General features: G+C 46.7%; 1 protein-coding gene across 4 annotated transcripts in view; it reads right to left on the bottom strand.

Moving 5' to 3' along the window:
• NOL6 (nucleolar protein 6) overlaps positions 1 to 14749 on the bottom strand; it is a 65913-nt gene that overhangs the window by 12824 nt on the left and 38340 nt on the right. For 3 of the 4 annotated variants that reach the window (XM_050943547.1, XM_050943546.1, XM_050943548.1), the window contains exon 23: positions 14300 to 14389. In XM_050943547.1, the coding sequence (XP_050799504.1) occupies positions 14300 to 14389 (90 nt within the window). Of the gene's footprint in view, positions 1 to 6628; positions 7365 to 14299; positions 14390 to 14749 lie in introns of those variants that run through there. The other variant, XM_050943549.1, reaches the window with a different exon arrangement.

The following is a 14749-nucleotide window of genomic DNA, read 5'->3' as shown; positions in this document are numbered from 1 at the left end:
ATCTGACAGTAGCCTTCTTAGGGACCAAGCATATCCTCTCCCATCCTGGCTAGGAGGCGGGTGGACCCCACGGGGCTTCCTTTGTGTGTGAGACGAAGGTAAGGCCCAGGAGACAGAAAACTGATTGGGAGAGGGAAAATGTCAGGGACTCTCAGGGGTGCAGTAAGGAGGCACCTAAAGATCATGGAGGTCAAGGGTGACATTGGCTAGGGAGACAAAGAGGATGTAGAGTGGTGCAGACTCCCAGCATCAACAGGCTCCCTGCAGAGGGCATGTGGAGCTGAACTAAACTGAAGGGAATCTCTAGGGCTATGTAACACAATAAGACGTTCCCCACTCTCATAACTCCCTAGCCACTGTGCCTGGGGATGTGTGGATTCCATCTCTGGCCTTCCACCGCCCCAGTGCTGCAGCCAGGCTGTCAGAGGACAGTTGAGTCTTCAACCACGCACAGACGGAGGAGGAGACGGGTTTATTATTAACAGAGCAGAGCGATGCTGGACGGATAAATATTTGGACAGAGAGGAGATGTGGGGATTTGGCCGCTGCTGCGTTAAAATGGAAAAAGCAACTCATCTGTGGAATAAATGATGTCGCCAGCCACTGCCCCATCAGCATAGGAACACACAGGTTGGGGAACAAGGCTGGTCAGCAGCCAGGCTTTGGGGAGGGTAACAATCAGACAGCCCAGAATTCTTAACGGTTCTGTGGCCTAGCCTGCAGGGCCAGGCGAAAGAGTTATTCAGACTCAGCCTCCCCCCCACCCCGCGAGAAGCTGCCGCAGAGCATCTGCCAAGGTCCCTTTCCAGGTGAAGGGCCTCCAGGCCTTTGGCTTGCTCCATTTGTCCTGCTCTGCCCTTAGGGAGACGGAAGATAAGAGAGAAAGAGCTTGGCGAGTGGTCCTGTCTAGAGAACAGGGCCCTGGGAAGATTTGGCTTCTGCAGGAGCAGAGATATGATGGGCAGGAGAGTTTGTTCAGTGCTACCTTGCAAAGGAGCCTGCATAGCTAGGATGCTAATGGAGAAAAGCAGGGCGCTGCCCTGGCACAGTCCAAGGCAGAGTGAGACAGAGGAGGTGGTGCTCAGCCTCACGGACCAGTCTGAACCATAGCCCCAAGTGTCTCAAAAACATGAGAAAGGTCAGGGTGCAGCATGGCCTGGTTACTGCAGCCACTCCCTGCTCTGCATTCCATCCCTTCTGATTCAACTGAGAAGGGTGCAGCTCACAGCCGCATTTTACAAGGCGTTTTTCCTCCACAGCCCTGGAAACCGTGCCCTCTGATCTCCCCAGAGAATGTTACAGCTCCGAGGGTAGACGAGCAAGCGTCGCCCATGCTGCCCTGCTAAGGTACCTCAGGGCTGGAGGAACCACCTCTAAGATAGAGAGATGAGTTCCATTTTCATAGCCCATTAGATCCTCAACTTTCCTGTTGAAACTGCCAATGAAGGAACCAACTAATGTCAAGCCCCGTGGCTGGGGCATTGTGATGTTAAGGCCCAGCCACAGGGAACTCAGTCCCACCAGCTCCTTTCACTAGCCACAGCTCCGGTTACCTCTCTGCTCTGTCCTCAAAACATGCAGCTGAAGTTTTGGTCTGAGAGTCATATCAACCACACAGAGCTAATTTTCAGGTACTGCCAGATCCCTCCAAGCCACTGTCCAAAGTAAAGGAAGCTAAATTTACGCCAGTCTACACACAAAGTTGCACCGGTTTAACATAGTACAACATCACACTTTTAGTTGAAACAGCTTCAACTCTGGTGGGCAGCCAAGCCATTAGCCTGATGAAACAGATTAGCCGCACTCTGGCTCTACCTTTTGGTACAGCTGCCCTGTTCAGTAATGGAGAAGCCAAGCTACAGGAAGTTTGCAACTATAGCAGCCAGTTCTGCTAATCTCTTTGGGGATGAATAGTCCTTTTGATCCATCCAGAAGACCACATCATCCATCCACGATCTTCTCTTTTTCTGCCTCATGTTCCTCTGCCATTAACGTTCCTTCCAGTGCCGATAAATATGCATCACGCGCTGAACCTCTTAAAAATACGCCCTGCAATTCAAATCTCTCTTTTCATACGATTTCTAATTAGCATTTCCTGATTTCCAACTATCTCCGATACTTTTTCCCTGGTTGTGCGGTCTATCCAGGATATTTTCAGAATTTTTCTATAAACACCATAAGTCGAAGGATTATATCTTCTTTATTCACAATTATTTGAATGTCCATGTTTCACAGTCATAATTTAACACAGACCAAAAGTAAGTTTAAGAGTCAGACTTCAGTCTTCAGATTTCTCTCTCTTATCAGACGTTTATTCTTCCAGGATGTCTTTTTTTCTCTTGCTATGTCTGTGCTAACTTCAGTATCCAATCTTCCATCTTCTGTAATAATGCTTCCTAAGAAGTAATAGTTTCTCACTTGCTGTACGGTTGTGTCATTCACTGGAACATTGCATGTTTTCCCAGGATCCTTGCATATCACCATATTTTGTCTTGTTTAGAATTCTTTGAGGGGACAAGGTGGAATCCAGTGGATAGATTGTATTTAGATTTTCAGAATGCCTTCGACAAGGTCCCTCTCAAAAGCTATTAAGCAAAGTAAGCTGTCATGGGATAAGAGGAAAGATCGTGGATTGGTAACTGGTTAAAAGAAAAGAAACAAAGGGTAGGAATAAATGGTCAGTTTTCAGAATGGAGAGAGGTAAACGATGATGTCTTCCAGAGGTCTGTACTTGGCCCACTCCTATTCAACATATTCATAAATGATCTGGAAAAAGGGATAAAACAGTGAGGTGGCAAAATTTGCAGATGATACAAAACTACTCAAGATTGTTAAGTCCCAGATAGACTGCAAAGCGCTACAAAAGGTTCTCACAAAACTGGGTGACTGGGAAACAAAATAGAAGATGAAATTCAATGCTGATAAATGCAAAGTAATGCACCTTCGAAAACATAATCCCAACTATACATATAAAATGATGGTGTCTAAATTAGCAGTTATCACTCAAGAAAGAGATCTTGGCGCAGTTGTGGATAGTTCTCTGAAAAACATCCACTCAATGCACAGTGGCAGTCAAAAAAGCTAACCAAAACGTTGAGAAACATTAAGAAAGGGATAGATAATAAGACAGAAAATATCATATTGCCTCTATACAAATCCATGGTACTCCCACATCTTGAATATTGCGTGCAAATAGGGTCACTCCATCTCAAAAAAGATATATTGGAATTGGAAAAGGTTCAGAAAAGGGCAACAAAAATTATTTGGGGTATGGAGCATCTGCCATATGAGAGGAGATTAATAAGACTGGGAATTTTCATCTGGGAAGAAAGACAACTAAGGAGGGATATGACAGAGGTCTATAAAATCATGACTGGTGTAGAGAAAGCAAATAAGGAAGTGCTATTTACTCCTTCTCATAACACAAGAACTAAAGGGTCACCCAATGAAATTAATAGGCAGCAGGTTTTAAAGAAACAAAAGGAAATATTTATTTATACAACGCACAGACAACCTGTGGAACTCCTTGGATATTGTGAAGGTCAAGACTTTAACAGGGGTCAAAAAAGAACTAGATAAATTCATGGAGATTAGGTCCATCAATGGATATTAGCCAGGATAGGAAGGGATGGTGTCCCTAGCCTCTGTTTGACAGAAGCTGGGAATGGGCGACAGGGGATGGATCACTTGATGATTCCCTGTTTTATTCATTCCTTCTGGGGCACCTGGCATTGGCCACTGTCGGTAGACAGGATACTGGGCTGGATGGACCTTTGGTCTGACCCAGTATGGCCGTTCTTCTGTTGTCCACACTAAACTCTAGACCAGTGGTTCTCAACCAGGGGTCCAAGGCCCCCTGGGGGGCCACCAAGCAGGGCCAGCATTAGATCTCTGGGGCCCAGGGCAGAAAGCCAAAGCCCTGCGGCATGGGGCTGACACCCAGACCCTGAGATCTGCCACCCAAGGCTGAAGCCGAAGCCTGAACAATATAGCTCTGCAGGGGCCACTGTGGCATGAGGCCCCAGGCAACTGCCCTGCTTGCTACCCCTTAACGCCAGCCCTGGCTTTTACATGCAGAAAACCAGTTACTGTGACACAGGTGGGCTATGGAGTTTTTATAGCATGTTGGAAAGGGCCCCAGAAAGAAAAATGATTGAGAACCCCTGCTCTAGACTATACTCCCCTGCTATATTCATTTATCATCTCCACTAACTTCATCAGACGTTCTGAATCCCCAACAGCACTGTGTCAATCTGCATAGCAAATTTTAACAACCCATTTTCCATTCATCTTAATGCCCTTTCAATTAATTTAATAAAACAGTCACTATAAAATGTTGAATAAAGTTGGTGACATTATACAGCCTTCTCTCAATCTCCATTAGATTTCCATTTCCTTCTCCCATTACAAACATCTTCTGACCCCAGTATCACTGTTTTATCACTCAGCATTCATTTCCATCAGTTCCTACAGCTCTTAATAGCCTGAGCTATTTGTAAGGGAAGATTCTGTCAAATGCTTTTTGGAACTCAATGGAAGACAAGTATACTGGCTTCACCATTTCAGCTGATCTTTCTAAGATGAACTTCCAGTTCATAATGGTGTTTATCGTGTCCTTTTCGTGTTTGAAGCTGAATTGTTGTTCACTGACTTAATCACTCGTTCTTTGTACTCAGTCTTGAACAATTCACAGGAGTATCTTAGAGGCCTGTGATACCATGCTGATTGTTCTGTAGTCTTTACAGTCCATAGCATTGTTCTTTTTGGGGATGTGGATATACAATGAGGTTGTAAAATCTTCTGGAAGTTTTCCCCATCTCAAACATCTTTCATAACCTCTGGAAGGGGTTTCAAACCTTCACCGCTTATGGTTTTTAATAATTCAGTCAATATTACATCGCATCCTAGTGTTTTTCCATTCTGAAGTCTTTTTACTGCTTCCATGATTTCTTTATCCATTACTGGTGGAGTTGGTTGATTTCTACTCAAGGTTTTTCAGGCCTATCACCAGCATATAATTCCTTGATATATTCTCACCATCTATCGTTCTTATCTTTAGGGTCTGTCAAACATTGTCCATTTATGTCCTTAAGGATCATGTTGATCACTTTTCTTCTGTAATTAAAGGCTCTTATCTTCTGATGCATCTTACTTTATCTTCATCCAATTGTTCAATTTCTTTGCATTTCTCATTCAGCCATTCAAACTTTGCTAATCTGCATTTATGCTTTATCATTGTATTAAATCTCTGGTATTCTTTTTCTGTTGTAAATCCTTGTGCTTCTACTTTCCCTCTTTCGACCATCAGAGCAATAATTTAATCTGTTACCCATGTTTTTTTATTAGCTAGTAACTTCTTCCCAACATGTTTATTTGCAACTTCTTTTAGAGTACCTTCCAGATATCCCCAGTCGTTTGATGCTTGGCTCTGCTGAGCCACAAACATTGCTTAATGGGGGTCATTTTGCTCAAGTCTTTGCACCACGGATATACTTAGTCCCAGCATCAGAAAGAATTTAAGAACGTAAGAACAGCTGTATTGGGTCAGACCAAAGGTCCATCTAGCCCAGTATCCTCTCTACTGACAGTGGCCAATGCCAGGTGCCTCAGAGGGAGTGAACCTAACAGGTAAGGATCAAATGATCTCTCTCCTGCCATCCATTTCCACCCTCTGACAAACAGAGGCTAGGGACACCATTCCTGACCCATCCTGGCTAATAGCCATTAATGGACTTAACCTCCATGAATTTATCTAGTTCTCTTTTAAACCCTGTTATAGTCCTAACCTTCACAGCTTCCTCAGGCAAGGAGTTCCACAGATTGATTGTGCGCTGTGTGAAGAACTTCTTCCTTTTATTTGTTTTAAACCTGCTGCCCATTAATTTCATTTGGTGGCCCCTAGTTCTTGTATTATGGGAATAAGTAAATAACTTTTCCTTATCTAGTTTCTCCACATCACTCATGATTTTATATACATCTATCATATCCCCCCTTAGTCTCTTTTCCAAGCTGAAAAGTCCTAGCCTCTTTAATCTCTCCTCATACGGGACCCGTTCCAAACCCCTTATCATTTTAGTTGCCCTTCTCTGAACCTTTTCTATGCCACTGATATAGTGAAAAGAAAGCTGAACTGGCAGCTAGATAAAAATTGACTAAATAAGACTATATATTAGAAGGAAGCTGCCACTTCCAACCGGCCCCAAAAGAGTCCTTATTAAAATGAATTTTCACAATAGCAAAGACCAACAGAAATGTTTCTTTTTTGTTTTTTTGGGTTTTTTTTGTTTAGTTTAACAACTAAAGCGACAGGGAATGGATCACTTGAGAATTAGCTGCTCTGTTCATTCCCTCTGGGGCACGTGGCACTGGTCACTGTCGGAAGACAGGATACTGGGCTAGATGGGCCCTTGGGTCTGACCCAATAGGGCCATTCTTATGTTCTTAACAAACAGGGTATTTTAAACATAACAACACTGAAGAGACCCCAAAAGGAAAGTTAACTAGAAACTTATTAAATACAAAAATGAAACGAACTAGTCTATTTTCATTGCACAAGCTGAAAGAAATAGAGAAGCTACTAATGTCAAAAATACATTTGACTCAGCGTTAATATCCTAAGATGTTATTTCAAACATTGGCACAGGATATCATTTTCCTGGGTTTTTATTTTCCTTTAATACATAGATTGAGATTTTCAAAGCCGTCTCAGGGCTTCAGACACATTTCTTCAATTGATATTTATGGTGAGTTTCTCTACATTCCTTAACTTACTTTTGAAAAATCTCAGCTGTGGATTTTTAACCTGGCTGAGGCCTATTAAGCAAAACAGAGGTTTTCAAAATATATGCCCCAATTCCTACTCCCTCTGTACCCATGAATGGTGCAGACATTTCCCGCAATGGAAGTTAATATTTTATTGATCATTCACCGCACTGAAACTGCTGGGAAATGAATGGTGGTACCAGCATTGCAGAGTCTGGGAAAGACACAGACTTCCAGAGTTGCTGTTAGCTCCGTTCTAATGGCAGCAGCTCAATTTCTTCATTTTAAAACTAATACACTTCCCAGCACCTCTGGAAGTCTGGATTTCATATCCCAGTTTGATTTGCTAGGCACTGCCAACCCACCCAAGGACATAAACCAGGTCAGCACAGGTGTATCATGACAGATTTGTGGGGTCAGGAATTTGTTTTTTCTCGAGCTACTATGAAAAACTTTTCTGCTCTCAAGTCTTTGTAGTTCCTGCCTGTTGACCTTCACAAGTCGACATGGCCCATTGCTTAGAGCCGAGAATTGAAGGATTCAGCTTTGCCAATGACCCACTGGGCAAGTGAGTGCATCTTTCTTTGCCTCTGTTTAACCACCTGTAAAAGGGGACAAAAACCTCTTTCAGGTTTTGAAAGACTTAATTTCTGTTTGCATGTTGCTCTGCTGTTATTCATTACAAGCTACGCAGGCAAGACAGGCAAAGAGCAGGAGGGCAAACAGCGTCACACAGAAGGGAAGTGACAGAGCTGGTGTCATGAACATCTCCCCAGTGCCCAGAATGAACGGATGACATGCAAAAAGCATCACTTAACTGTTCCACAGTTGCTGAATAAGATACGGTGGTGACATCTCTGTGGTGATGGCAGCACAGCCTCCCCTTTCTATCCTTATACCCACCTTCCAACCACTCCTATGGCCTTAATACAACAGTTTGCCCTGCCTCCTCGCTAGCCCATGTGTGGGGCTTGTCCTGACTCCTGTCAGTACAGGGTGCCATCACGAGCCTCTCTCAGGGAACCAGCCGCAGAAGCAGGGGCCGGAGCAGAACTGGCATGGAGCCAGGGGCAGCCAAAGAGAGTCAGGATGGCAGGGAGCCTACACGGAGGAAGGAGGCAAGGGGGGAGAGGGGTTACATGAGAGAAAAGCAGGTGAGAAAGCAGAGAGGGGGCAAGGCAATGGCTAGTGCTTTATCTCAGCTGAGTCCCTCTTAGTAGGGCCCTAGGACCACGCCTATATAGCCCAGCATGTCAGAGCTGGGTGCGTCCCTTGGGCAGCCATTCTGGAAACCACACCACATTCAGACACAGATTTATGAGCTTAGAAAAAGCTCTACCCTCGTGCCAGGCCTGAGGAGCTCAGGATCCACATATCCCTACCCCGCACGCTGCTCTCGGCAGTGCCAGAGTCCCACCCTAGAAAGACAAGGCAAGCTTCACAGGCACTGCCATGCCCAACTCCTCTTCCACGATGCCTTTTCTTTCCAGCTGATTAATTTAAGATAAAAGCCAGCCCAAGCCAGAGGCAACCTCCTCATGGAAACAAAACAGCAGCTAACAAAGATGGCTACTGAGAGTTATTCTAGGCAGCTTTCCACCAAGCTCGACAGGGAGAGACATCAAGACACACGAAGAACCAAACTCCCCCGTGAGAGGGGCCCAGGCTGCACAAATACCCAACAGCAGCTGTTAGTCCCTGACCCAGTGGAATGCAAGGCCTCGCCCAAGCTGCCGGGAGCCCTGCCAAGGGCTGGCTCCATGGAACACCTCCACCTGCCTCTGCAGCAACACAGGCCAATGGAGTAACACAACCAGCTGTTGGGAGGAGGGGGAAATAAGGGGTATGTGCACAAGGGGATTACAGATGGAGCACTAGTGATAGCTGGAGTCCCAGCTGCCCGAGCCTTCCCACATAAACATCAGTGTGAGTCACTCATGACTGTCTGACGTTTCCACTGCCCAGGGTGGAGCATCCGAGGCTTGGCTTCTGCCCCACGGCAAATAGCGCGTGTGTGTGTGTGTAAAAATTTCAACAAGAATTCTCAAGATTACAAATTCCCCAGTGTTTAAAAAAAAGGGGGGGGGAATTGGTTTTTATTCCCTTTTAATTCTCACCCCCACCAGCTCTAACATCAAAGTAGATGAGGAGCACAATGACAAAATTGTGGGAAGGAGATGGCCAGCCCTCACGCAGAAGGCCCTTTGGTGATCCAGCAAAGAATGGCCGTCCGACCTGGCAATCAGCAGTCCAGTAAGTGACTCGGCACTTTCAGCCATTTTTTCCCCTACACTTCCTCTCCTCTCCCCACCGCCCAAACCGACAAGGAAGTTAAGCGTAAACCTAAAAAAAAAAAAAAAAACGTTTTAAAAGCAGCCTCTAAGTTTGGGCATCTCCAGAGGTCCAATTTCAGAGGTTCTGAGCATTACACCTTCAACAAGAGCCATTGGTGCTCAGAATCTCGGAAATACCTGGCCTTGTACGTCTCAAGTTGGGCACCCAAAATGGAAGTGCCCCAAATTAGCAGACCCCTGGAAAAGTGCACAGTGTCCACAAAACACCAGGGACTGAGGTAGGAAACGTATAAGAGTCAGAAGTTCACAGACATTGATGCCACAAGTTAACATAATCCCATACAAAAGTCCATGGGATCACAGATGCCCCCTTGCGCGCACACACAAACCTGGCAGTCCTTACGAGCAGTGAAGTCAGAAATAACTGGGATATACTTATGTACAGCTTAAGAGCACAGACAATAAGAAAACAACATGTATGCTCCAGGCTGCTGGAGCTGCTGTTGTCACGGGAACCAATTCCCATGCTTTACATCTCTATTCTGCTGTGTTATTAACGCTATTATTTTGCACTTAAAGCCTGTTTCCCTCGCGGTTTCCTATTCACTGCAGAAGTAGACTGCCAGCTCCCACGCTACCATTTAGAAGAGTAAGAGGAGCAGGCAGGATTAAACAAAAGCCACTGTTTGCGAGAGAATCCTTGGAACTGCATGCTGTCCCTGACCTGGTTCAAAAAATAAAATTTAATTTAAAGCTTTACCACAGCTTACTAAAACCCAAGATCAACTTGCACTCAGGAAGAGGATTCCCCAAGCCTCACATGGCAGCTACAATAATACAGTCTAGAAAAACAAGCAACATTTGTTATTCTTACGTAAAATTAAGCCGCAGTCAGATCCACGCAGACACCTATGTCTATGTAAAGCTTTTTGCCTCCCAGTGAGGCTCAGTTCACAGATTCTGGGCCGAAGTCCCTGACCACCATGGGCATCCTCAGCCACAGAAGAATCATTTATTTTTGCTTTCATATTTAAAAAGCTTGGTGTCTATGGTCTACCAATGCAAGTTTGTGAGTGTTTTGCCAAAACAGACCTGTAGAGCCCAATCCTACAAGGTGTTTAGGGCCATTAATTACTCCTTGTTTGGACTGCAGTAGTGCACAGAGGTTCCATCTCGGATCAAGCTAGGAGCTGTACAAACACTTAGTAGCAGACAGACACTCTCTGCGCTGAAAAGCTGACAATGCAAAGTGGCAGGACAGGCAAAGTGCTGGAGGGAGAAAGAAAGCGCTGCCGTCCTCATTTTACTGAGCCCAGCTAGAGATTAAGGCCCAGGTTTTTAAAGCTGCTCAGGCGTTGCGGCACTTAACGTGATGCTGATTTTAACGACACCTAAATAACTTTACAAAACTGGGCCCAAGGCCACCCAGGATGTCTGTGGCAGAGCTGGAAATTGAACCCAGATTTCCTGAATGCCAATCTACTGTCTTAACCACAAGGTCAGTCCTCCTCTTAAGCCCTGATAGCTTCAATGAGAGCTGGGGGTGCTCAGCATCTCCTAGCACCAGGCCCTGGAAGCTTGTGCTCCAGCAGGCACACAACATTAAAGAGGAAAAAAATAGAAAATGGTTGGGGCCAAGTCCTGCTCACAGGCACAGGCTCAGACTTCCAGAGGTCCTCTGGGATTGCTCCACTCGGGGCTGCAACACCAACAAACTGAAGTCCCACTGAATCCCCGTGACGATGCCAATTTTGAAAATGAGACTTGGGGCTTGCAAGAATTAAGAATCTGGGCCTATTCTTAGCGCTGTGACCAGTTTCGTCAGAAAAGTCATTAAAGGCTGCTCATGATCAGATGCCCAATATCTTCCTCCACAATAACAACCTGCCGGCTCAATTAACATTCTCCCTTTACACCACGGTATCCAAAATGCAGGTAATTCTACCAGGTAAAGCTCTAGATAAAGCACTGGCAACCAACAAATTAACTTACTTTGAAAACAAAAATTCAAGGAATAAGCAGCAACTAACGGGGCTTCCCCACAAGGGGCTGCTCCGAGATGGGATGTTTAAAAACAGACCTGCTCTGGAAATGGAAAGTAGGGAGAAGGGACCAAACGAGAACTCACAGCGTCAGTAAAGGACTGCAGGGTAAAAGGAAGGGCTGCCAAGAGAGCATCATGTGTTTAATATTAATCCAAGCAGGCTATGATGTGGAATAAACCAGAGGGTTTAGACGAACCTCAGCAGAAAGAGGTGCTGGGGAGAAAACAAGTGCGGATAAATGATGAAGAGAATGGAATTAACAATTCAAGTTGGTGAAGACACTGAACCACATTTTCGATCTATGCCAAGGAACAAAATGACATCGCTAACACAGGCAGGGAGTCCTTATAAAAAAATAGCTCCTATTCTCCAGGACATTCCGGATGGGTGGACCCATGTGCCTGCACAGACCCCACTGACTTCAACAGGGATCTCGCCACACAGGGAAACCAGAAGGATTGGGGCCATAGCTCTTCACAGTAGTAGATAAGAGGATCTGAGCCAATCAGTGACGCGCACTCTAAGAGAACGAGCGAACAAACGTATTGCACCACGGACGGTGATATTTGAGGAGACAAGGAACTATGGACGGTAGCAGCATAAAAACAGAAAAAAGGAGACTCTGACCAGATCTTCAGGAGAGAGAAAGTGCGACTCTGGCTAGTACTATCATCTCGGTCTAATCTGCTCTCAGCAACTGTTCAATTTCTTAGCGTAGACAAGACTTTAATATCACTGTTAACTAATTTTGCTGCTGATCGTTTTAGCAGAAACAAACAGCTCCTCTGGGCTTGTAGGAGGAGTTCAGGACTGTGGGCCGAGCTTAGGGCAGAGTTTCCCCGCTTCCCACACATACATGGGTACAACCCAACGCTCAGATCTCCCTTAGACTTCTCTCGCTGCACTCAGCTGTACTGATCTCAATCTGTACCTACAGCATGGTGCGCTGTACTCCAGTCTTTCAGGCTAAGTAGGGTCCAGTGAGACAGGTATCTGTTTAAGTACTGTTTTGGCTGGGACAGTCCCTATTTTAAGCCCTGCCCTGGCCGTCCTGACTTTTTTGACAAAAGCAGGCACTTGTCCCGTTTGCTCTTGCCAAGAGTAAATGGAACAAATGCCCACTTTTGTCAAAGAAGTGGTTTGCGGAGGAACATGGGAGGGGGTGGTGACCGTGATGCCAGCTCCGCGCAGAGCTCAGGTATGGGGTAGGCACAGCTCCAGCGAGCAGCAACATCAGCCTCCTGCAGGGAGGGGGGCTCAGGTGAGTGGCTCAGGTCAGCCCTCTATGGGAGTAGGGGGAGAGAAGGACTCGGACCACGGCGGGGAGAGGAAGCTCAGGGTAACCCCATGCAGTGGCCCGTTTTCTCTTTGGGAAATATGGTTAGCCTATGTTTAGGAACATTTGATTTCTGCAGGAAGCGACACTGGCCATTGAGCGAGGGGTGCTCCTCTTGCCGAGTCATTCCCAGACAAATGGCCAAGCCTGGTTTGAGGGGGTGCTATTTTTCTGCTAACAGGTTAAACCTGAAATCCTTTGTAAGAGTCAGTGCATGAGCCCCAAAGTCCGGGCCACATTGTCACTCCGGTCATTACATTCTGCCTCCCAAAATTCAACTTGCCCTTTCAGTTAGAGGCACCATCCTTCCCTTCCCGTTCTGAACAGCAGTGTCACGCTGCTATGCTCGAACGTTAAACTGCTGCCACGATGCGCCCCAGAGGTGGTTTCATTTCAGTGGTGGAGGAAGCAATTCTGTATTTTCCCTGCCTACCACACAGGAATGCTGGTGGCTTAATCCTCAGCTGAGGCACTTCAGACTCCTCTGAGCAATATTAAGCACCTCAAACACATCAGGGAACAGCTATGGAAGATCATTACTGACCCCACATGGCTCTGGCCTAACATGAAGTGTTTTTCATTTATGGAACAGCTGTACGGTACGTGTAATCATCCTCACTTTCCCAAATGCTTGTCTCGGAAGAGGATCAGCCTCCTGAAGCAAGCGTGCCCTCTTCTGGGCTCTCTGGAGAACGCCCACTTCCACAGCAGTTAGTTTTCAAAATACAGCCCCCAGCTCCATGATGCTAAGTAACTCAGACTGCAGCATAATGAGGAGGAAGAAGGCGGGGGACAGTGAGCTAAGAGGCTACCATTTGGCACTGCTTGCACTGAAAAGAGGCCCAGCACCTCTATGGGGAAACTCTACAGAGCCCAACAGAGATCAGACTTGGCTTTCTTTTCTCTCAACAATATCTACCCTTGTCTTGGGTCTAACAGCAGGTGGAAATTTTTCAACCCAGACAGATTTTCATACAAAAACAGACCTTTCCCAATTTTTTGGCTAAACATTGTTGACAACTATTTTAGGGGTTTTCCTCCCTCCTGCCCACAAAACATCACGTCACCCGATGAAATGAACAGGAAACAAGTTTAAAACTAACAGAAGGAAGTACTCCTTCACACAAAAAGCACAGTCAACCTGTGGAATTCATTGCCAGGGGTGTTCATGGAGGATAGGTCCATTAAGGGCTATTAGCCAAGATGGTTGGGGTGCAACCCCAGGCTCTGAGTTATCCCAGAAGCTGGGATGACAGGGGATGGATCACTCGATAAATTGCCCTGTTCTGTTCATTCTCTCTGGGGCACCTGGCATTAGCCACTGTCAGAAGACAGGATATTGGGCTAGATAGACCATTGGTCTGATGCAGTATGGCCATTCTTATAAAGCACAGGGAGGGGGTTCTCAAACTTTGGATCACAACCCTGTTTTAATGGAGTCGCCGTGGCTGGTGTTAGACTTGCTGGGGCCAAAGCCAAAGCCCGAGCTCCATCGCCCAGGGTCAAAGCTGAAGCCCAAGGGCTAAATCCCTGAGCAGCGAGGCTCAGGCTTCAGCCCTGGGCAGCAGGACTCAGGTTACAGGCCCCCTGCCTGGGGCTGAAGCCCTTGGGATTCAGCCCCTCTGCCTGGGGTGGCAGGGCTCGGGTGGGCTCAGGCTTTGGTCCCATCCCCCCGCCACTCTGGGGTTGTGTAGTAATTTTAGCTGTCAACAGGGAATCGTGGTGCAATGAAGTTTGGGAACTGCTGGCATAGGGAAAGGATCTGGGCAATAACCCCAGCTGCAGAAACAGCTAGCGGCCACTCATCCCTGTGCAGCCCCTCCAGGGCACGGGGAAGGCTCAGGCACACGCTAAGGAATTACCTTCACATCCTGGCTCCCAAGTGGGTCTGTGAGCTGCTCCTCCAACACCCGGAGAGATTCCAGCGCCAGCACGAGAAGGCGCTGCAGGATCTGAGGAGGGGCAGAGAGTTGGAGAGTAGAACCAAGGAGGACCCAGACATCACACAGCCCCTGCACTGAGATAGGGACACCTCACTAGCTGCAGGGGGAAGTGCCCGGCTTCCATGGGGGCAGGGAAGACACTGTCCTCAGCCATACAGCAGTGCTACAATGAGGGGCATGAGGAAGGGAGGGACAAGGGCACAGGTTCTGGGGACACTGCTCAGGTGCAGGGGGGAAACAGAGCCTACACAATACCTGCCTCCTGGGTAGTGGCAGCTCTACAGCAGGCCCAGCAAAGAGGCACATCTGGAATAACCCTGACAGAGAAGGGGGATGGGAACCGGAGCACCCCAGTGCAGGGTGAGCAGA

This window comes from Gopherus flavomarginatus, chromosome 3 (assembly GCF_025201925.1).
Source record: "Gopherus flavomarginatus isolate rGopFla2 chromosome 3, rGopFla2.mat.asm, whole genome shotgun sequence".
NCBI lineage: Eukaryota > Metazoa > Chordata > Testudines > Testudinidae > Gopherus > Gopherus flavomarginatus.
The sequence above is the reverse complement of the archived record's forward strand: the minus strand, read 5'-3'. Positions and strand labels throughout refer to the sequence as shown.